The sequence below is a fragment of the Mixophyes fleayi genome, chromosome 7, assembly GCF_038048845.1.
Source record: "Mixophyes fleayi isolate aMixFle1 chromosome 7, aMixFle1.hap1, whole genome shotgun sequence".
In the NCBI taxonomy this organism is placed as follows: domain Eukaryota; kingdom Metazoa; phylum Chordata; class Amphibia; order Anura; family Limnodynastidae; genus Mixophyes; species Mixophyes fleayi.
In genome coordinates, this window is record NC_134408.1 from 89,534,020 (window position 1) to 89,558,408 (window position 24,389).

Consider the following 24,389-nt stretch of genomic DNA (forward strand, 5'->3'; position numbering starts at 1 on the left):
GCTCGGTCCAAGGGGTCCAGACCTTGTCAAATTGGACAGGGGTGTGACGGAGAATACTAGTCATATACTCCATATGGTAAACTTGCCATGTACTGTTAATGACTGATGGCAGAGAAGGAGGACTCAGATTTTTCCAAGATAGAGCAATTTGGCATCTAGCAGCACTAAGTATATGTGTGATGAGTTTCTGAGTTGATTTTGATACCTTGGGAATAAAGCGCGGGAGCAAGGAATATGACAGAGATGGGGGAAGGGAGATCTGAGTGACATCAGAGATTAACCGGTGGACCGACTTCCAGAAAGGAAGTAGTTTTGGACAGTGCCACCATATGTGAGACAGGGTACCCTCCCGACCGCATTGACGCCAGCATAGGGATGAGGAGTCTGGGTATATTATGTGAAGACAGTGAGGGACCAGATACCAGCGGTAAAAAATCTTGCGACTGTTTTCGCTGATCCTGGTGCAAATAGAGGTCTTAGAAAGGTTCAGACGAATCTTAACCCATTCCCCAGGGGAGAGTGACTCCCCCATGTCCTCCTCCCACTTGAGCTCATGAGAATCTTTAGGGGTGCAATTATATTTTACCATGAGGCGGTAGAGTATGGAGATCAGGCCCTGGGAAGAGGAGCGAAGATTACAAAAAGAAACCAAGGGAGAAGTTAGATGTATGTCAGCGACTGTACGTCGAATAGAGTTATACAGATGTCGAAGTTGTAGGTATTGAAAGAAGCAGGACAAAGGGATACGAAATCGCTTTTTTATATCAGTAAAAGATGGAAAGATTGAGGTCGGAGAGGAAGTTGATGCCACAACGTGTCCAGTGAAAAAATTGAGTTGGGCGGAGTCCTGAGGGAAAGACGGGATTATTCCAGAGAGGCGTCATGCGCCATGAGTTGGGAGCTAAATTATATGAGGAAACCGTATGAGTCCAAGAGGCAAGTGAGAATGCTAGTGGAGTGGGGAGACGTGAGGAAGGAGGTCGATGCTGGGGCTTAAGCCAGAGAAGCAAGGAGGGAGAGATAGTGTCTGAGAGAGCGGATTCAATGTCGACCCAAACTCGCTGTCCTGGAGGAGAGTGGAGGAGTACACACTGGGTGAGATGAGTAGCACGATAGTATTTGAGAAAGTGAGGAACTCCCAAGCCTCCTTCTTGAATAGATTTGTGGAGAGTCTGCATACGAATTCTGGGCTTCCTGGCAGACCAAATAAATTTGGTGGCCATTTGTTGAAGAAGCTTAAAGGAGTTAGCAGGGATTTTGAGGGGTAAGGTCTGAAACAGGTATAAAAGTCGAGGGAGGATGTTCATTTTAAGGGAATTTATTCTGCCTGTCCAGGAGATAATGAGTTTATCCCACTTTAAAAGGTCAGCCTTAATGGCCGCAAATAAAGAGGGGAAGTTTGCAGCGTACAATTGATCGTAGAGTCTAGTGAGGTAGATCCCGAGGTATTTTAGTTTGTGGGGTTGCCATCTAAAATCAAAACTGGATTTGAGGGTTGAAAGAAGAGTAGAGGGGATATTGAGGTCCAGGATTTCTGATTTGGAGGCATTGATTTTATAATTGGAGAGAGTGCCAAAGAGAGCAATGTCCTTGAGAAGATTTGGAAGGCATATGAGAGGGTTTGTGACTGACAAAAGGATATCGTCTGCGTATAGAGATATTTTATGTTCGGAGGAACCCACCCGAACACCGGAGATATCAGGATTAATACGGATTTTGCGAGCAAGGGGTTCAATCATAAGTGCGAAGATAAGTGGGGATAATGGGCATCCCTGTCGCGTGCCATTTCGGATTTCAAAGGGAGAGGACTGAAAGCCATTAGCGAGAACAGAAGCGGTAAGAATAAAGTATAGGGAGGCAATGCCCCGAAGAAAGGGGCCCTTCAGGCCCATGACCTCGAGAGTCCGCTGCATATAAGGCCAAGCTACCCTGTCAAAAGCCTTTTCCGCATCTAAGGCTATGAGTAGGGTGGGAATGTTGCGTGAGTTGGAGACGTAGGTCAGATCAATTGCACGCCGGGTGTTGTCTGATGCCTGGCGACCCGGAATAAAGCTGACCTGATCAGGATGAATGAGAGAGGTGATGACAGAGTTCAGGCGATTAGCGAGAAGTTTTGCAAACAATTTGAGGTCGACATTGAGCAGGGAAATAGGTCTATAATTTCCGCAGAGTTGAGGGTCGCGTCCAGGCTTGGGTATAACCACAATGTCTGCCCGAGTGGTAGCCTGATCAAACTTAGAGCCGAGGAGTATGGCATTGAAGAGCTCGAGAATCATGGGCATGAGAGAGTTGGAAAAAGTTTTGTAATACACGGCCGTGAAGCCGTCAGGGCCGGGAGCTGAGGTGTTTTTCAGTTCTTTAATTGTTCGAGCAATTTCGTCGGCGGTAAAAGGTACGTTAAGAAAATCAGATTGTGAAGTGGTAAGTGTGGGCAGGGCAATTGAGGATAAAAAATCATTAATTTTAGAGTGTAGAGATGTCGGGTCACTAATTTGAGATGGGAGGTTATAGAGAGAAGCGTAAAAGTCTCTAAAGGTATCGGCTATGTTTGGGATCATAGGTGAGATCTCCAGTTTGGTTTTGATAGAGTCAATGCGGTTGCGGGTACATTTATCTCGTAGCTTCTGGGCTAGTAGTCTGTCTGCTCTATCACCCCTCTCGTAGAACTTCTGATGGAGCCAACCAAGGGTTTTGGCCGCCTTTTTGGAGAGAATTTGCTGTAATTGCCCGCGAAGAGCGATCAGCTTAAGTCGGGTCTTGCGTTTAGGAAAGCGCTCGTGTAGTGCCGTTAGAGCTGTGATTTGCGATTCGAGATCCACTATGCGAGCAAGTTCGGCTTTGCGGCGAGAGGCGGAGAGCCCAATAAGTGTGCCGCGTATGGAGGCTTTATGTGCTTCCCAGAGAATGGAAGGCGAGATATCTGATGAAGAGTTCAGAGAGATAAATTCCTTAATGGATTCGGAGATAGAGAGGATCTGATCGGGCTTTAGAAGTAGGGTGTCGTCCAGTCGCCATTTTGGGGGAGTAGAGCGCAGGCGGGGGAAGGAGATTTCAAGCAGGACCAGAGCATGGTCCGACCAGCTAACCGGAAGGATATCGGAATCAACAAGCTGCTGAGTAGTGAAGCGATCTATGAGAATGAGATCAATGCGAGTGTGGATGTTGTGTGGGGCTGAATAATGCGTGTATTGCCTACCAGAGGGGTGAGCAAGGCGCCAAGCATCATAGAAGTCGTAAGATTTGAGGAGGGATACCAAAGTTTTAGATTCTCGGTGAGCGGAGGCGTAGGAGGAGGAAACAGAGGAGCGATCCATCCCGGGGACCAGGGTGGAATTGAAATCGCCACCTACAATTATTTGACCTTTAACTATGGTGGAAAGTTGTTCAAAAAATGCGGAAAAAAAGGCACCCTGCCCCACACTGGGAGCGTATAGAGACACTAGTGTGAGCTTAGCGCAACCTAGAGATCAAATCAATATTAGATATCTGCCTAAAGGGTCAGAGTATTGGGATTCCAATGAGAAAGGAGTGTTGCGATGTATGAGGATGGCAGTACCTCTTTGTTTACTATCAGAGGATGCATAGTAAGTATGAGGGTATGTCTTGCATGTCAATTGCGGGTGGGGAATCTTGAAGTGTGTTTCCTGTAAGAAAACGAGATCTGCCTTAAGGCGTTTAAAGTGCTGAAGAGCCATTGTGCATTTGGTGGGAGAATTGAGGCCATTAGCATTGAGGGAGATAATTTTGAGAGTCATGGCGGGTCTGGGGGCTTGGAGCGAGTAGGAGGGCTAGTGAATAGGGACAGAAAGGGGATAGAAAAGGGAAAGTGGGAGACCATCTTCCCCGAAGGGAAGCCGGTCCGGAATAGAAACGAAAGGTACAACATAGGTATCGGAAAAGGGGGGCAAGGCACGGACAGCCAAAAGTGAACGGAAAAGTTGACCACTAAAAGGTCGTGGGAGCGGGACAGTAGGTCGAGCGAGGAACAGTGAGACTACCCAATGAGGAAAAATGCAACATTATACATGTAAACCAAACACGAAAAACAAAACAAAACAGGGAACCTATGTGAAAACAGGTAGATTATGCATTGTGTTGAATCTACAAAGAACATAGGAGTGGAACCGAACCATGTCAATGGCCACCTAGCGGCAATTGTGTGAAATCTAAATAGAAAACCGTTACATAGAAACGAAACCTCACCGCTCAATGTCCGCCGAGACGGCAACCTCCATCGAGGGGAGAAATAACAAAAGGTATTCACAGCTTTTATATATATATATATATCTAAATATATATATACATATATATACACACATATATATACACATGTACATACACCAAACAGTGGACAGAAATAAAACAGTATCATGTGTTATTGCAAATCTTAGGAAAACGGGATAAATAAGCAAATCCAAAAACGAAAAGAGTTAACATAGTTTCAACAGAGTGTAAAACATGTGTGATCACCTCCCAGGTTATGAAGTATGAACAGTAAGTTTGATCAGAGGTCAAGCCATTCAGGGGGGAGCCGGTGAGAAAGGGCATATGGCCCACAAGTAGCCCACAGACAAGTGGAGGAAGACTGAGTCTAAGGATCACCCCCATCAGGGCAGGACCCCGAGCAAATGTAAGCAGTAAGACATAGAATACACACTGAATATATTAAATCGAGAGTAACAAATAAAGAACAGCAGAATAAAGAACTTATAACTTAGCAATATTTACGTAGAGGACCATTCGGCTTGAGGAGGTCGTTTACAGGTCACTGCAGACGAGGTGGAGGATGAACTCGGGAGATCTGGGAGATTCAAAGTTTGTAACAGGTCCCGACCTTGTTCCGGGGTCTTGATTGAGTATGCATGGTTATCATGGGAGAAAGAAAGCTGAAAGGGGAACCCCCAGCGATATCGGATGCCAGCCGAGCGTAGGCATTGGGTGATGTCGGCTAGGTCTCGACGTTTCTTCAATGTAATAGGAGAAAGGTCCTGGAAAAAGAGAGGGTTGGTCCCGGAGTAGGAAAAGTCTCGGAGGTCCCGAGCAGCGACGAGAATCTTCTCTTTGGTGGAGTAATAATGAAGGCGTATGATGACGTCTCTGGGTGGTTGAGAAGGCTGGGGCTTGGGTCGGAGAGCCCGATGTGCACGGTCTAGGCGGAAATCGTCAGAGGCTAGGTCTGGAACCAAAGAAGTGAATAGACCCTGCAAATATGGGGATAGCTCCTCAGATGTGATCGACTCTGGAACATTCTTGAGCCTGATGTTGTTCCGTCGGGAACGGTTTTCTTGATCCTCAAACTGTTCTTTGAGAGAGTCCAGGTCGGCCCGAATGGCTGTTATATCCTGGTCAGTTTGGGTCTGGAAGACACAGAGATCTGTAGTTGTTTTTTCCAGAGAGTCGGTGCGAACACCCAGGGCAGCGATTTCCGTGCGTAACTCTGTGACTAAAGCCCGGAATTCTGACTGAATAGTGGCCTTCACTTGTTTCACTTTATCAGCCAAAGAGGGCTGAGGAGTGTCAGCATCAGAACTCGGAGATGCCGGGGCAGAAGTAGAAGGTGGGGCAGCCTTGGCGCTTCTGGAGAACATACTGGGTGTTTGAAGGGGAGGGTTCTTCTTTGGTTTGTGCGACATGATAGAATGAGTAACAACAGAGTTGGTATGGTTACATTCAGGGTAGTGTTTCAGAAAATGACCCGCTCCCACGGGACAAGTAGAATTAGAACATAGGTAGTTCGAACTGGGTAATCAGGAGGAAATTAAATCAGATGAGTATATCCTCAACCCAGGGTAACGGACAGAGTCCAAGTAGCAAAATGTAAAGACGAAAATCACTCGGGTCACTCAGTGGGGGTGAGTGGGTGTCGCTCTCCTATGGCTTCAGAACCAGAACACAAGGAGTGAGTGAGCCACGAGCTGGTCCGTAATCCTTCTACACCTTCAGGGCAGTGAGGGAAATAGGAGGTACAATGAGTAGAGAGTTGGCTGGATGGAGGAAGGTGAAACCGCTTGCATCAGCAGATATGGTGTGAGCACAGGGGGGATGTAAGCTTCAGACTCCGGTTTGTGAGGGGGTTAATGAGACCTGCCTTATGTTCCTGGTCTGTGCACTGACCTGTAGGAATTGATCTGCAGAGCCTGCAGCTGGTGCGAGCGTGAGACAGGTAAAAGGACCTCCAGAGTGTGCCGGGTCTTAGCTTGGGCAGGCCCCTTCTTTGCAGTCTCCTTCGTGGCCGACCGGAAGTTCGGGTAAGCGGCACTTCCGGTTTCTTCGGCGGCACAGATCTCGGTAAGCCAGGTGAGCAGCCGGGTAGGAAGCTGGGCCAAGAGGAGCAGGCAGCCCAATATGCTAGATTCTTTGTGCCCCCAGTCAGGGCCCGAGCGAAGCGGCAAGGGCGGATGCAGAGCCTGGCAGGGGGTGTAGGCGTCAGCGGATCCCGCTGCCGATAGCGTGATGTGCGGCAGCCACAGGGACGGGAGAGGCACCCGGTTGTAGCGGGGAGGTTCAGCGAGGCACCGGGCGCAATCAGGTGAGGGTGAGGGGCCAGGAAAGTGGGGTGAAAGCTCGTCTAGGGGAGAGCCAGCAGAGGAGACGTCCGTCCAGGATGGCCGCCAAGCCACGCCCCCATGAAACCTGTATTTTTATACAAAATACAAACATAACTTTTAAAACAAGGAAGGATCAGTATGGACTGGAATATAAAATTTATATTTCATTGTCCATGTCACATGATATCCCTTCCATTCTGGAAAAAAAATAAAATTACATTACAAATATAAAAAAGAATAAACTGAAACAAACTCATCGAATATTTAACATTGCTGATCATTCCTGATGTTGAAAGGTCTTTACATTTCACTTTTTTCTGTGTTATCATGATAAAAGAGTAAAAATATGATTTAAAAACTTAAATCTTCTAAAGTATAAAATAAAAAAAAATTATATATATATATATATATATATATATATATATATATACACACACACACACACACGGGGAGACACACACACACGGAGACACACACACACACACGGGGAGACACACACACACGGAGACTCACACATTTCAGGCATATATCCTAGAGATAAATAAATAAATACCAAATAACATTGTAACGTAATGCTTTTGGATGATGTTATCCTCTTGCTTTCACTTCCTACGCATTTTGATCCACGATGCTTCTGGGTTACCTAGAATTGAACGTAAAACATAGAAATTAGGATACATTCACATTCATATAAGAAACTAAAAAAAAAAAAAAAAATAACAAGTCACATTTCTCACAAATATGCATTTTCAATCCTGAAAAGTAGACATTACTGTACATATGACATATTTCTGTTTTTATGTCACTAACCTATTATCACTTATATACGGTTTTTTAAAAAAATTACTTTCTTACCCTTCTTCCTCAGATGAGACGGGGTTGATGATTTCCTCTTCTGGATCTTCCTGTAACAATCTTCTCCTTGCTGACTCCGGTCTTCTTACTTCCACCACGGGGGTGTGGAGTGCAGATGATGTCCTCTGCTGGGGTGTTGGTGGAACAAATCCAGAAATGTTCCAATCGGGTAATGGGACTGAAACATTACCCTGTGTTCGCCGGACTCTCAGCTCTTCACTGATATTCATGACATGCATTGACAGCATTTGCAGATGCATTGTCTGTTGTTGTTGTTGTTGCATATGCATCTGTGAAATGGATTGATTCATCTGGTAATACACTGCTGTATTCTGCTCCATTGCAACAGCCATTCGCGCTTGAATGTTGTTATTTACTTGAATAGATGCAGATATTTCACTGTGCACTGTGATGAGTCGCTCCAGTAACGAATTGGTGGTATTACGGGAGCTTCGTACCTCTTCCACAACAGACGTCAAACGGTCTACCGAGTCACCAATTCTCTGTACTCTGTCTTCCATATTTCTGCGAGATGTTTCCTGCCTTCCTTCCATCTTTCTGGCAAAGTCTGTGATGGAATGAAACCGAGTGCCTTGTTCGGGCAGACCATGCACCAGTTGTGTTGGAAGACTGGTGCCTGTGGAGGGTACCCTTGCTTGAGATGGACCTTCCCCTTCGGTGGTTGGAACTTGAAGGTTGGGGAAGGCTTGCTGTAGCATGTCAAATCTTGTTGCAGCATCTTCGTGGACCAAACTGTCAGCTGGAGAAAATGTCAGTGATTCACTGTCATGTAATCGCTCTGTAAAACAAAAAAATATTTACTACATCAATTATTCAGATATTACATTATATGATTTTCATGTTTAAAATTAATTGAGAAATGCATGTATTCTGTTAAAACAAGTAAAAAAAATAATTTTTCACCGGTTACTGAGCCGACAGGAGATGCTATTTCTTCCATGGCAGCTTGAGAATAAAAGGTGGATATTGGTGTTACCACCAGTTCCCTTGGGATGATGGATTCTAAAACATACAATAATAAAAAATAAATTAATATTGTCAATTAAATATAACAAACATGTGAGACATTTCATTATCTAAAATGATACATGTGTACAATAAAAATATGTATATTCCTATGGATCGGTAAAAAAAAAAGAGAATATATTGCTAGATAGTTATGTACACACAATTTTTCACATCCTCATACCATCTGGACTATGAGCAAGGGTTATTGATGTTCCCCCTTCTTCACGTATCTCTTCAACGGGTCGGGCTTCCATACATAATAATAAATTAGATAAAATGAATTATTTTATATATATATATATATATATATATATATATATACACATAGAGAGAGAGAGAGAGAGAGAGAGAGAGAGAGAGAGAGAGATAGGTATATAGATAAAAACCTTGCTGTACATCAGCAACAGATTCCGAGACGTCTCCCTCAGTCACTCTTCTTCTCTTGTGAGCTGTAAGTTAATTTTAAAATACTATTAGATGCTATTATTAATTTTTTGCCAGGATTTATATAGTGATCAAGAGTGACACACAGGAATAGTGAGTGAGAGAGTGTGATAGTGAAAGGGAAGGATAGAGAGAGATAAAGCAATATTAAAATAAAAAGAGGGTGAGTGACAGTGAAAGAGAGGGTGATAGTGAAAGAGAGCGAGAAAGAGAGAGAGAGTGAAAGAGAGAGAGTGAAAGAGAGAGAGAGTGAAAGAGAGAGAGTGAAAGAGAGAGAGACATTGATAGATCTAAGAGCGACAGTGATATAACAAGAGAGAGAGTTATAGTAAAAGAGAGAGATGGAGATATATGCATATTGTTTTACAATGAAAATATAATTACCTTTTTTTAATTGGTTCCACACTTTTGGCAGGATGAGTAGACTTGGTTAAACAGCTTACATTTTCTGTAACAAATAATTATAATAAGCTTTGCAAAATGTACTATATTTAAAATATATTATATCAACTTGATCACAATTTATACCTTGATTGGAAGACGTTCTCGCTACTTCCACTGCGACTTGTCTTGGCATAAGCAATGTCACACCTATAATAAAAATAAATTTTATTTTTATTTATAAAGAAGCAATAACATTACATTTTAGTTTTTTGTCGATTCTATGGAAATATTACATTCATTGCATACAGATAGCACCAAAAATATCAAATTACATTTTACATTGGAAGAATATTTTTTTGATAGATATTAATTGCATGCAATAATAATAGTAACAAGTGTAACATCAATTCCTGGTATTATAAGACAAATGATATACATTTCTATCTCACTATTACCAAATTATAAACATGTAAATATGTATGTGTATATGTAGATATGTTTGTGTATATGTAGATATATATGAGTATATGTAGATATATATGAGAATAAATATATATATATATATATATATATATATATATATATATACACACACACTTGTAGGTTAATTGACTGCTATTGGAATTGACCCTAGTGTCTGTGTGTGTGAATTTAGACTGTAAGCTCCAATGGTGCAGGGACTGATGTGAGTGATTTCTCTGTACAGTGCTGCGGAATCTGTGGCACTATATAAAAAAATGGTGATGATGATGTATGTACATACATACATACATACATACACAAATATGTTTGATTAAATTTTGGTGTAAAACATTTATAAAATAATAAACAACTTTCGGTAATTATGGAACAAGTTTTTTTTTTATTTAACATAGGGGATATTTTTCATAAAAACTGTTATGTGTGAATAATATTGCTTTAAGTTTCTAAAAGGTTAAGGGCTAGATTTACTAAGCTGTGGATTGGAAAAATTGGGGATGTTGCCTATAGCAACCAATTAAATTCTAGCTTTCATAAAGCTAGAATATAATTGGTTGCTATAGGCAACATCCACACTATTGCAAACCCGCAGCTTAGTAAATCTAGCACTAAAGTGTTATCTGGGTGTAATGTGTAGTGTCAAGTATGTAATCTATGGAGCATGTATACATGCATGTGTGCATCTTTAATATCATACCTTCTCCTTCTACACTCCTCTGGCCCTTGTGTCCTTGAGAATAACCCAAATCTAAAATAAATTAAAAGAAACATTTTTTAGTACATCTGTATATAAGATTTTAGCAAGGCAAGTAAAAAAAATAAAAATAAAACATTCATTATTATACATTTGCCATTTACCTCCTGATTTGGATTTTCTTTTCCGGGGTACTGCTTCACTTTTATGTCTTCTCCTTTGTGCTGCATCTTGTTCTGCAAAATTGTAAAAAAAGTTTAGAAATGATTTTAAATTTAATTCACATCATTACTTTTATAGACAATTATACATACCTCGTGGCTGGAAGGTGGATGGATCAAGGGTGTCCACTGTCCCTTCCACAAGATCAGCACTGAGAATTTGCTGCATCTTCTTCTCCCAAGGCTTAAATTGTAGGCGCAGTGGCTTGCCACCACCGGTTCCCCTGGAATGACGGGCAACGGTTGCCATCTTCGCCTTCGTGGTGCGCTTGCAGTCCCGAAAGCGTTTCATGCAAACCGCAACTGATCTGACTCTAACACCTACTGCGTACACAGTAGAGGCAATCTGGGACCAAATCTTCTGCTTATGCTTGATGGACGCCTTCAGCGATTGAGCACCCTTCAGTGTCTCGTAATGTTGCAGTACCCCAGCGACAAGGACTTCATTCTCCTCAAATGTGAAGCGCCTGGATTGTGTTACAGATGGTCCTTCTTCGTCATCAGATCCACTCTCTGCAAGATGTTGCTGCTGGGTGCTTGTGCTGGCTTGCACGCTGCTCACAAACTGCTGCCGCCTTCTTTCTTCTTGGCACTCCTCAGGTTTGTCTCTCCATTCCTCGCCACTGCTGACAATTTCTTCTTGGGTTCCCTGTGTAGAAGAAGAAGAAGAATCCCTACGCTCCCTAGACATGGCTACTCTAATAAATTTTACTTGCTAAAACAAATAAAAACTATTGACTATTTAACAACACTTGCCTAAGGTTACAGTACACTAGTATGTTATAAATATACTTCTACTATAATACACTAGTAATAACAATTAATTAAACTACACAAGTACTTGACTAAAAAAAAATATGCAGTTGTATTGAAAATAAATTATAATATAATTTTTAAGGGACCGAACTAGGTTCAATACAATCTATGTAAACTACAGAAAAGTAAATGCTAACTAATTACATTTATTCAAGAAAAAAAGGACAATAATGCAATTGTAGAAATACAGGATGAAAAAACAAAAAACCAATACAAATATTTTTATGTGTGTGTATGTGTGTAAATATATATATATATATATATATATATATATATATATATAGATATATGTGTGTGGTGGGTGCAATTTAATAAGTATGGTATGTCTGTAGTATATTCTTGTGTGTATTTGTCAGTATTGAAAAAAATATATGATTATTATAAATGTAAAGTTAGTTTTATGTGTGTGTAGTGCAGTGTACAGTCAACTCACTAATCCAATATCGAAGATTAGAGCAATGGAGAGCAGTCAGGTGTCACAAGCCTCAGGAGTCACAAGCCACAGCAGTCACCAACCAAGTTAGCCAACAGCTATCAGCAAATGACAGTTTGCTGATGGCTGCATTAATTTTTAATACTGAACTGACTGCCTAAACCAGTCCCTAGCTTTCAAACTCGCCAGGACCAATACTAGAGCAGAGGGGGAGGATGCAATCTTAACATTTGAATTGAGCGACTTTGTTTTTAAAACGAGCGCGGAATATTTTTTCTTTTCGAGCGCGAAATTTTAACGCGTCTCGCAAACAATTGAATACGCCCCATATAATCAATGGACATTTTATTCTTGAATGGTCTGTATAACGATTTTGAGACCATATGGTTTTTAATGTAGAATTATTGTGTATTCCTAAGATCGCAAGAAGGAAATTGTGTATAGCATAGGAAAGGATTGGTGAGAATGTTTATTATATATGTATATGTATATATATATATATATATATATATATATATATATATATATATATATATATATATATATATATATATATATATATAAAAAAACAGGGATACTCTGCACTCTCCAAACACATAATTAATGATATATCAAGTACTGTTCTATATTAAAAACAGGGAATGTTAGTTCCACATATTGCAATATATGTTTAAGCTGACCAACTCACGCCAAAGTCTTCCCATTCTGGTCAGTCCTAACATGATCAAATGTTATGATATTTTATCTGGGCTTAAGGCTTACCTGCACACAGCTTTTAAAGGCAAGTCTTTCCCTGTGTTTGGAGAGTGCAGAGTATCCCTGTTTTCTTGTCTATACAATGTGGGCAACCCCCTCTTGCACCCCAGTCTGTAAATGGTGAGTGCAGAGGACCTATGTCTGTTTTTGTTTTTATATATATTATTAAAGTGATTTTATTGTTTTAAAATAAGCATTGCCCAATCAATTGTATGTGTGTCCAAAGCACAAAGTGATTTATTTTAGCAGATGTAAATAGTCAACAATTCAATACATCATTATATCATGATAAAGTACAGTACAGCACAGCCAATACCAAAAGATAATACATACATACCGCTGCAATCGCTTGCGCACGCTGCGCAACCACAGGACCCGATGGACAATATTCTGTATAGAATATTGTGTCAGAGTTGACTGAGGCCCCAGTGAGATGCAGCTAATATATATACAGTCAGTGTTTCATTGTGAACAATAGAGATGACGTAGATTGTTTCTATAGGTCCAGACGTTGGGTGGGTCCAGGCCAGACAGGTAATAGGTTGATTCAATCTAAGGAATCCAAAGGTGGGGGTCTTCTCTCCAGGGGGTCTGCTCCTTTTCATAGCCAGTATCATACAAAGGTTTACTCTCTAATATCAATAACTAAAGTATGCAATGTGCGACCTCTTCGCCGACTGCACCGGACAGCTGCTGATGATTAGGGCTTCAATATGATATCAGGCATGACACCTTTCCTATTACCTAAACCTTTAATAACACTACAATGTACATATAATCACTATATATATATATATATATATATATATATATACACATACATATATATATATATATATATATATATATATATATATATATATATATACTAACAATAAACCGAATACTATCTGCTCCTGAATTACAGTGTAACAGAACCAATATGAAATTATATAAATAACTAACTGTTGTAATGCGAGTGTGTGCGTGCGTATTTTACCGTGCGAACGCACCACGCCGCGTAACACGTGGCGTACGCTTCGCAATACGCACGGCAAACCAATATTAAACCAATATACTTTCGTTCATCCAATTATACGACTTTGACAGTCCACCCTTTGATAGTACAATAAACTATCACCTTAAAGATGTTATATGCAGGATCTCAGTACCACGTTTCATTGTTATGTAATACAAATCCCCCTTGGTGTATGTCCACGCTGTTTGTAGCTCTAGCCAAGTTATCATAAGAGAGAGTCTTAATCCTCTAAACGACTTCTTCTTTTACTATAAACCGTACACTTCTCGAGCTTGGAGATAACCTTGTGTATGCCCTTCAAGGGTGCAATAAAACACTTAATACATTATTTGGAAAGGTACAAGGTACAGTAGAACGTGTATCAGCTATACAGAATTCTCTACTACAGTTCTTCAAGTTTAACAGGTTCTTCTGTCCAACGCATGTCTTTAAGCTCAGAATACATTTAAACACTTCATGTTCATCAATAGCATCATCCTATGTCTATCAATAATGTCATATGCAATCTCCTTCAGCTTGCGTTAATATACACACATCTAATAATGTCACCAGTTCTTTTCATCAACACTTGTGGGCGGGCTATTGTCTGTTCGTTCTTCCCAGTCTCTCAATACTCAGATTTAACAGTGATCGGCTTGCAAAGCATTGGGAGACTTCAGACTAAGGGACCTAGGTGTCCTACTTTTTCCCTTAGTGACCTCCCGCTCATAGTTCGGGTACCTCAAGAATATTTAGCGGAAAGAGAACTAATCCTACTTGATATAATCACTGAGGCACGTGTGAGCACGCCCAGCACTTTGTTTGGTCTAAAACCTTCCCCTCCCAAGAATGATAATCATTCTCAAGGATGCCTGCTCGAGTCCGGATATTACTGGACTGGCATTGCTGGGTGTATCTCTTTTTTAACTATGGGGTCACCATACTTACGGACGTAATGCTACTCAGACAATAGTCCCTCGCACTTTCTCCAAGCTCCAAGGTTTCCAAATTTTCCTTTACCCCTGAATTGAACAGAGTAATTGGCTGGACTGATTATGCTACTAACTTCTTCCTCCCCAATACCTCCTTATCATTACCTGAACCAGTCTCTGTCACCTGCTAATAATCAAAAGAATTAACCGTCCCGAGAAGAGAATGAAATGAGAGAACACAAAAGAGGAAAAACTACAACTTCATGCTGGACAACAGTCTTCGCCTTTGGCTCAGGTGCTACTAACTGCATTCGAGGCCTTCCAGTACAAACTCATGAGTGCCCTTAGACCCTTCTCTGAGTGTTGGCCCCTCTGCAGTGGGTGGTATGGGCACCAGTGTGTCTCTGCTACCCTTGAAGCCGTGAGGCTGGTAGCCTACACCTGGTACCTGTCTGGCAAATAACCTAAGCTTAAGAGATTTCTGCTCCACAACTTACTCTCCCGATCCAACATCCTGACAGTTAGTGTGACTTTTCAGGAAACAGTGTTTTGGACGTTCTAGGTTGCTGTCTCACTATTTACCTTCTCTCAAGGTCTAACCTAGCCTCCCAGTTACAATCTCATCTCACGAGGGGTCAAGAACATTTCAAAAACTGACAGGTTAGGAGTCTGCCCAAGGGTGATCTCTTGGTATCGGGAAAGGACTAGTGGCACTTCAATCAAGTTCCAACTCTTATTCTATTCAATTCATTCTACCGAGTACCACTACTTTATGTTCACACTGGTTTATGGCTAACTGAAAGTATGTGATTTGTTACCACTACTCATACATTATACATCTATTATCAATAACATGAATACCCCTATCATCTATTATAACTCTAGGACTATCACATTGAATAACAAAAGCTTTGAGTATGATACAGTAATACATTAGACACATTTCAATACACCTCTACCCAGACATATTTCATTGGTACACCTGTGTATACTTGAGGATCCTGCATGGTGGTAATTGGATGACGTGTATTTGTTTTACCTGGAGGAAAACCCATCAGCAGGAGGGATATGGGATGGCTCTATTATTATACCTTGTCCATCTCTCCAGAGTCCACCAGACTCCTCACCACATCTCTTCACCTTCCAGACAGTTTATCCCTCAGGTAACACAAATCTTCCTATATTAACCAATATGTGTATGCGTGCATGTGTGTGTGTGTTCACCTTTTTAAAACTAAAACAATACAATGAAAAACAAAACAAAACATAGATTTGTTAACTGTCACATAAAACCCTGCTGTCTATTTGATAGCTATGTTCTCCCTGGTGTGACAGCCCTGTATGGTTGTGCGTGTAAGTGTGGACCTTACTAACAGCTACTTCAGTTGGTAACTGTGTCACTGTCTAAAGTCGATTATGTAGTGTCCTAATCATGTGCTGGTATTGCTATAAAACGATTTCTCAGTCACCTCAACATCGCCCTCTAGACTACAAAAATGCTAAAGACCAATGTATATCAATCAATTTTCCCTCTGCCAACTCACATGTCATTCTCAGTACCTCATATTCAGCTACTTGACTAAGTGGGAAAGGCAAAGGGGTCTCTTTCTATAACACTTTCTTCAAATATAACAGTATCCAGTACATGCCTGTCTAACAGTGAAAAATATAAAACATGAAAATTCTACATTTTCTAGGGTTTCACATTATGTCGTATCTTGTGGTAAAAATCCTACTCCAGTGTTCTTCATAGAGATGCATATCTGTATGCCTATCTTCTAGCAATCTCCTGTCTCCACCCTTTGTGCATCCATAAAAAGGCACATTTTTGTACAGGAGGCACGAATCATAAAACAAAAAAAACAAAACAGATATGCAATCTATAAAACATGAATCGTATTTCCACAACAGAACCTTTCTGCTTAAAAATCAGCAATTTCTATACACATGAAAACAAAACCCCTGATTGTTTCTGTAACTTATGTCAATCTAGTGTGTGTATCTCTGAATTTGTCTTATGTAAAAAAATAAAATATGTTTTAGCCCCATTGTTGAGACTGTATGATTTTATCTCTACCAGAGCAGAGAGAGAGAGAGAGAGAGAGAGAGAGAGAGGGTAGCGAGGGAGAGAGAGAGAGAGAGAGAGAGGGAGAGAGAGGAGAGAGAGACTAGCATTTGTGTAAAGAATGGGAAATAGGAAAGCAATGAATGATGGGAATACAAAGGTTTGAATGCAAACATACATGTAGAAAGGGAGATTTTTACAACAAAATGACAGCTGGATTGGACTCTGACTCTATGGGGAAATGGCTGTATTCATTCCACTTAGCTATTTGCTATCTATGACCCCTCCCCATACTTGACTAGGGGGTCTTAACAGTGCAATCCAGTGTCGTCCGTCATTTGTTCATTAAGAACTCGGTATCTCATTGACTACATACCTTTACAACGGACTTTTCTAACTTATGATAGAGAAATGTAAAAATGTACTCTTAGTGACTCATATTTTCTCTGAAATACATAAAACGATATTTTGGAGCAAAGTATGTACATACTTCATTGTTGGATAATGATTCTCAGCCAAACAAATTATCATGAGACACTGCAGCCTAAAACAAAAGAGTGTTCCAATTGTCTATTGTTAATTTGTCTTTCAAAAGTGATTCTTCTATTTCTCTATCTCACCCCTTTTAAACACTTGTCTATACTTCTTTTGTGTCCCCTTTATCTGTGAAAAGAAAAACAAGATAGTTATCTTAAAACAGCAAACAAAACAAACATTTCTATTCTTTGCTATCGGCTAGCAATTTAGGAAAACAAACATTTCACAACATAAATGAACAAACAAAATCAACAAAGATTACTTTTAAAAAAATAAGTTTCTTTCTACATTTTGCACCTTAATGCTCACCACAGATTAACTCTAGAGTCGCCTATATTTCTCCCCCAGAATATTAGTTGTTACAGAGTGTGCAATCAATTAAAGGGGAACCTCTGAGAGAAGTGTACGCCTCCTTTGTGGATGTCTATGTGATTTCCAACCCAGGTATTCATTCTTCTCTCTACACAGTTCCTACTCATGTGTCCCTTCTTATGGCAGTAGAAGCACGTCCCTGTCATGTCTGCACAATGTTTTGCTAGGTGTCCTATTTTATTGCCTTGAAAACACTTCCTCAACTCGTGTTGTTTCTCTTCCTTTTTACAATCTTTCCTAATGTGTCCTTCTTCTCTGCAATTGTAACATCTCACTATTCTGGGTTTCCTGTTATGTGGGTTGTATTCTGGTGGTCGTGTGTGCAGTCCCTCTAGTGCTGGGATACTTATCATCATTACCCTATCACTTAGTGTCTCTTTCTGTTTGTTTATACTTTTATCATGTTCTATAGCTGACTCCCTGAGAGCACTTACAGTGGTTCCTTTATAGTATGGTAATGAAGTTTGCACCCTTCTTTTCAAGTTTTCCCTGAGGCCATCCATTAGAACTTTAACAGCAACCTCTCTGTAATATACATTATCTTTTATGTCTGGTACCCCAGTATATTTGCCCATTGCTATCAAAGCTCTGCAAAAATAGTCTGTTGCATTTTCACTATCTTTTTGCTGGATACTAAAAATTTTACTCCAGTCCGCTCTCACTGGGAAATATATGGCCAACTGTGTGATTATATGTCTAATATTGTCCTGATTATCATCCTCGGTTAAGGATTCATCCTCCTCCAACATACAATCCTTAATGAACTTTTGTATATCAGTATTGAGAGGAAGACAGGCCTTCAATAATACTCGCCAATCGTTATTAGTTGGCTCATACACATTACCATAATATCTAATAAACTGCTGACATTTGGTCAAATCTTTCCTAGGATCAGGGAAATCAGACAAAATTGAAAATGTTTCAGACCTAGTGCATGGATCATGCTTTGCTACATGTTTTAAGGGAACATCACTATTCCTGTCTCCTTTCCCATTGGGAACTGCTGCTGTGCAGACAGGATGTAAGTCTACCAAATCACTAAAACTAGTTGCTGAAATTGCTGCTGCAGTACAATGGATGTCTCCCCCTGTGTTAACCTTTTCATTATTCTCACCACTTTCAGCAGCTGCCCCTGCTGGTGGGACCGTTCCTCTTCTTTGTCCTGAAATATTACTTTTAATGTTACGTAAAACAACATACAACTTACTAGTTACAGTTTTTACATTTTTGGTATTGGCTGTACTTCCCACCCCGACCGAATTTATCGGGGGCGTGTTTGCGCTCAGTTCGCCACGCTTTGCAACGCACACTTCCGGAATGCTTGTTTCCGGTACGCTTACTTCCGCTGAACACGTGTTTTTCCTTACACTCACTTCCGCTGTGCGTTCGCTGCTCTGCCACGTGTTACCTTCCATTTGCCCCGATTTTAAACATTGATTATGTGCATTTCTCACTTTCGTTGACTTAATCAACCGTACTTTATCTTTTACGGTATTTAGCACCTCTGCATTAAAACTCCCTGTTGTTGGGAAAGGCCTATTACAATCTTTGGTCATTTCGACCCACGTGTCACAATAAATAGTTGCGTATGCACCATATTTCTTACACATGAGAAATCTCGCTGATTCAATAGGACCTTCCTTAGGCAGTAAATTGGCAATCTCTAGCGTATGCCTAGCACCCATGTTGAGCAATATAATTTCAACTCTGTTGCTATACTCACCGCTAGAGATCTATAATGCTCGGTGAACGTATTTCCTTTAGCCGCGTTCACTCGCTTTTCTCGCACTAGGCGAGGATCCCTAATACAGAAATATCACTGTGGGCCCCAAGGGCTATCAGCTCCTCGATACCCTGGCTCAACCACAAAAATCTGCTGAGTTTATTATAACTGGGAGAACAAAGTCGATACAATCAACCAGCCTTTCCAACATAATTCCTCCTAGCTGCTTCACCAATGCGCACTAACGGTGCGGTTAGATCGCACTGCCTACCAATACTAATTATTAGCAAACCTTGCGATCTATTGGTAGCGCTTTTGTGGAAAAAACTTTTTCGCATTCTGTATACCTGCCCTGTATACCGTCCTTCAGTTGGGCAATCCGCCTCGTCAGACAGCAACTGAGTACAATGAATAATAACAGTGTATCTACATTACAAAATCGCACACTATACACCTTTTCTGCGCAGAAAATTGAATGTTCCCAACAACCGTAATAATGTCTCAGAGGCTTTCACAAGTAATTATACTATGCATACAATAACTATCAGAACGATTGTTCAACCACGTGGCAAATCTACCAGAAGTTCGCGTACGCACAGCAGGAAGTACACATACGCACAGCAATGCAATACACTTTAAAACGTAAAACGACAATAAAAACAAACATTTTTCTTTCTTGTCCCTAGATTCTAATTAGCGTTCCTTCAGTCTATGCAACAACGGACATTCGGTTTCGCAACACACAGTGAACCACAGGTATTAGACGCATTACGTTCTTTCCTGCTTTATGCGACGCGTCCGTCAATCCACCCTTTGTTGAGGAACCGAATATCGTAAGCGTTGCATACCTGCCGGTAACATAACTCCTAACTCACGAGCCCCCAAATTATTAAAGTGATTTTATCGTTTTAAAATAAGCATTGCCCAATCAATTGTATGTGTGTCCAAAGCACAAAGTGATTTATTTTAGCAGATGTAAATAGTCAACAATTCAATACATCATTATATCATGATAAAGTACAGTACAGCACAGCCAATACCAAAAGATAATACATACATACCGCTGCAATCGCTTGCGCACACTGCGCAACCACGGGACCTGATGGACAATATTCTGTATAGAATATTGTGTCAGAGTTGACTGAGGCCCCAGTGAGATGCAGCTAATATATATACAGTCAGTGTTTCATTGTGAACAATAGAGATGACGTAGATTGTTTCTATAGGTCCAGACGTTGGGTGGGTCCAGGCCAGACAGGTAATAGGTTGATTCAATCTAAGGAATCCAAAGGTGGGGGTCTTCTCTCCAGGGGGTCTGCTCCTTTTCATAGCCAGTATCATACAAAGGTTTACTCTCTAATATCAATAACTAAAGTATGCAATGTGCGATCTCTTCGCCGACTGCACCGGACAGCTGCTGATGATTAGGGCTTCAATATGATATCAGGCATGACACCTTTCCTATTACCTAAACCTTTAATAACACTACAATGTACATATAATCACTATATATATATATATATATATATATATATATATATATATACACATATATATATATATATATATATATATATATATATATATATATACTAACAATAAACCGAATACTATCTGCTCCTGAATTACAGTGTAACAGAACCAATATGAAATGATATAAATAACTAACTGTTGTAATGCGAGTGTGTGCGTGCGTATTTTACCGTGCGAACGCACCACGCCACGTAACACGTGGCGTACGCTTCGCAATACGCACGGCAAACCAATATTAAACCAATATACTTTCGTTCATCCAATTATACGACTTTGACAATATATATATATATATATATATATATATATGTTATTTAACAACAATTTTTCATGCGAAAGACGTGTATATATCTCACCACCATTTTTGGCATTAATACTGAAGGGATATCTATTTTCTTCATCTTATCCATGTTTGTATAGTCATATGAATAAGTGAGATAATGGTGAAATTATTACTCAGATAGGTGGTTAGAGGAAAGAGGAGCATTCTGTAAAAGATATACAAATTATATTACAATATGACATTTTGCATGTTTTTGGTTTTATGTATTATGATTCCACATAAATATGAGAATATTATGTCTATCAGAACTTGCAGCATCATAAGAAAGTTTGGTAATATACAGAACCACAGAGTAGATATATTATAGACGTATGATATTTATGTATCATCGTAAAATTGTATATGAGGTAAACTTGTATATGGGTGAATTGAGACAATCATGACATGCTGTGGATAAGTATGTCTTATAATAATAAAAAACATGCGCTCTTAATAATTAGGTTTGCAGGTGGGTCTGTAAAACGGACTTCAGAATCTTTTGATTTTTTTATAATTATTGAATGAGAATGAGTAGCAAAATCGGACTAACACTCCGCTGTACCTTTGTGGTGGTTTATGATGAGATTGTGTATGAATATGTAAAGGTGCAAATTTAATAATCATATAGTGAATGGCTGATTCAGGTTTAAAAAGAGGAAGTGGTCATAGCCCATTAGCCTTGACAAAGATCGAAAGCATTGACTGGGGTGCACGCCTGATCTAGAATAGCTCTCTCCCCCAAGTTTTGTGTCAGTGGAGTTTGCCGGCTCTCCATCTGTATCATTTACATACTGAATACCATCTGCTCTAGGGTAAGAGTCCATCCGGAACGGGATGAGCTGAGCATTTTTTACACTTTGTTTGTACATACTGTTCTTTTATGTTTTTATGAGTTTTATGTTGCTAGAGTTGTTGCAATAAAATTTTTATATATAAAAGGATAATGCTCCTTTTTATATGCACATGCACAGATCCATGTTAAGCAGTGGAGAAAATTGAGAAGGAGGAGATCGGCAATATAGATGAATTGAAGTACTTTATATTACATGTCAGTGATTGAATATAATTCTTGTAAGTGCGTACCCTTATGGGGTTATCAAGGAAGGAATCACCTGGTGATGTGCGGTGTGCATGTTAAGACACACTTTTTTTTATATATCATCGTAGAAATATATGAGAAGAAAAACGGACATCCACAATTTGGTCATTGTCTGCTCAGTGTCCTTACCATCGTTTAGTGACTGCTTTGGTGACTTTTTACAATTCTTATTGGGCTGAGATTATAGAAGAAACATATGATAGAGACTTTTCACTTATAGATGAAGTCGGTATTTATTATTACACTTCATTATATAAATCATTAGCGCCGTTCCTATGTTCATGTTTTTTGCATTTATTGTTCTGAAAAGACCTAAGAAGAGATTCCACCTGATGGGAGAATGTGTCAACTGACGTGCAATTCCTCTGCAATCTAAGGAGTGCCCTTTTGGAATGTATTTCTCCCAATTATCCAGATTACAACTTCTGTAATTTAAAAACTGATTGCTGTCTACTTTTTTCTGGAATGTTTGTGCAATTATACGTCCCTCTTCCACTGATAAGGCGATATCCAGGAAGTTAATGTTACTCCTATTCAAAGAACTAGTAAATTTCAAACCAAAATTTAGGTGCTCAACAAAACAAAAAGAAGAATCAGTGTCACCATCTCAAATAAAAAGCAAATTGTCAATGTATCTAACATAGAGCACTAGGTTCGCCCCATAGTTGCCACTCCAAGTATATTCTTGCTCGAATAACCCCATATAGAGGTTTGCAAACTTTGGAGTGAGCCTAGTGCCCGTGAATCTGTAAATAAAATTATGAATCAAAAAAGAAAATAATTGTGTGATAAAATGAATTTAATAATCATTTATAACAAAATTCAGTACCTGTCTGTCTGTCTATGACAAATATAAAACGTAAAAATTGTACATTGTCACATACGTCAAGTCTTGTGGCAAAAGTCTGATTCAAATTTTCCACACAGTTGACATACAGATACATGCGTGTCTGCCAAATTCACCTTCAGTTAGAGTCACCTTTCCTTCAACCCTTTATGCATTTGGAGGCACACTTAGTACACGTTACTCAGGAAACATATATAATTTAGGTAGGACTTAGGAGGATTGAAACCGCATGCAATGTATAAAAACTTGAATCATGTCCCAGTACTACGTCAAGGACCCCAGCAGCTCCAGTAAGCATAGAAAGACAACCTTTAGCTACCTTCATGACTATGTCAGGGTAGTGTGTGTACCCTTAACTCTATCTTAGACCCTTGGGTGAGACAGTATCTCAAGTATTAGACCTTTGTCTGGCATGACTGTAATCTATCCTTTTGCAACCTCGTGTCCTGCTTTTGAGAAATGAAGGAACAAGTATTTAGTTTCAAACACTCATGATGTAAACAAATTAGAACACAGCAATACTATTTTTCATACTGCACCCCTTATTTGGTTGGAAAGATTGAGAACAGTCATGCCAGAGTTGTGTCCAGATATTAAGTTTGCCTATAAAGAATGAGGTATTGACAGTCAGAAGTGTAAAAACAGAGAATAAGACAGCAAAGAATAATAATAAAAAGATTTGCAGAAAAACAGGAAGGCAAGAAAGCAGAAAAGCAGAAAAGTAGATTTACAGCAAGATGACAACTGAATTGGGCACAATGGGGAATTGGCTCTCAACTATTTCATTAATCCCCTTAAATCTTAAGTATTCTATGGCCCCTCCCCATCCCTATTTTTAAACCTAACAGGGAGTTACATTACCTATCCAATCCAGTGTCCTGTCCATCGTTGGTTCATAAGGAACCCGATATCTCTGATAACAATATTTCTACAACCTGTGATGGATTTGTAGTTATAGCAGTGAAATGCAGAATTAACCCTTGTGAAGCATATTCTGCACTTCCCATGTGTGTCTTCCTGGAATACCTAAAAAACACCATCAGAAGCAGAGTATATTACACACTTCATTTTAGATAATAAATCTCGGCAAAATAAGTTATTATGACTCATCGCAACTAGAAGAAAGAGTGTTAGAATGACCCAATGTTAACTTCTGTCTTTAAGGGAAAATTTTGCACTTCTCCTGCAATCCCCATAGTTAATAAATATATATCTCTATGGCTGTCCTTTGTCTAAGGAAGAAAAAAAATTGAATTAGTATCAGAAAAAAAAACCAACACATTTTCTTTTCTTTACTCTTCG

At 39.9% G+C, this 24,389-nt stretch overlaps 1 protein-coding gene across 1 annotated transcript; it reads right to left on the reverse strand.

Moving 5' to 3' along the window:
• Positions 1 to 7,101: 7,101 nt before the first annotated feature.
• LOC142098062 (uncharacterized) lies at positions 7,102 to 8,686 on the reverse strand. Its single transcript, XM_075180507.1, has 4 exons — positions 8,614 to 8,686; positions 8,328 to 8,426; positions 7,404 to 8,202; positions 7,102 to 7,191 (listed from the first exon to the last, which is right to left on the reverse strand). Exons 1-4 carry the CDS (start codon positions 8,684 to 8,686, stop codon positions 7,188 to 7,190), a joined length of 975 nt encoding a protein of 324 aa, XP_075036608.1. The 3' UTR covers positions 7,102 to 7,187.
• Between the last annotated feature and the right edge of the window lie 15,703 nt (positions 8,687 to 24,389).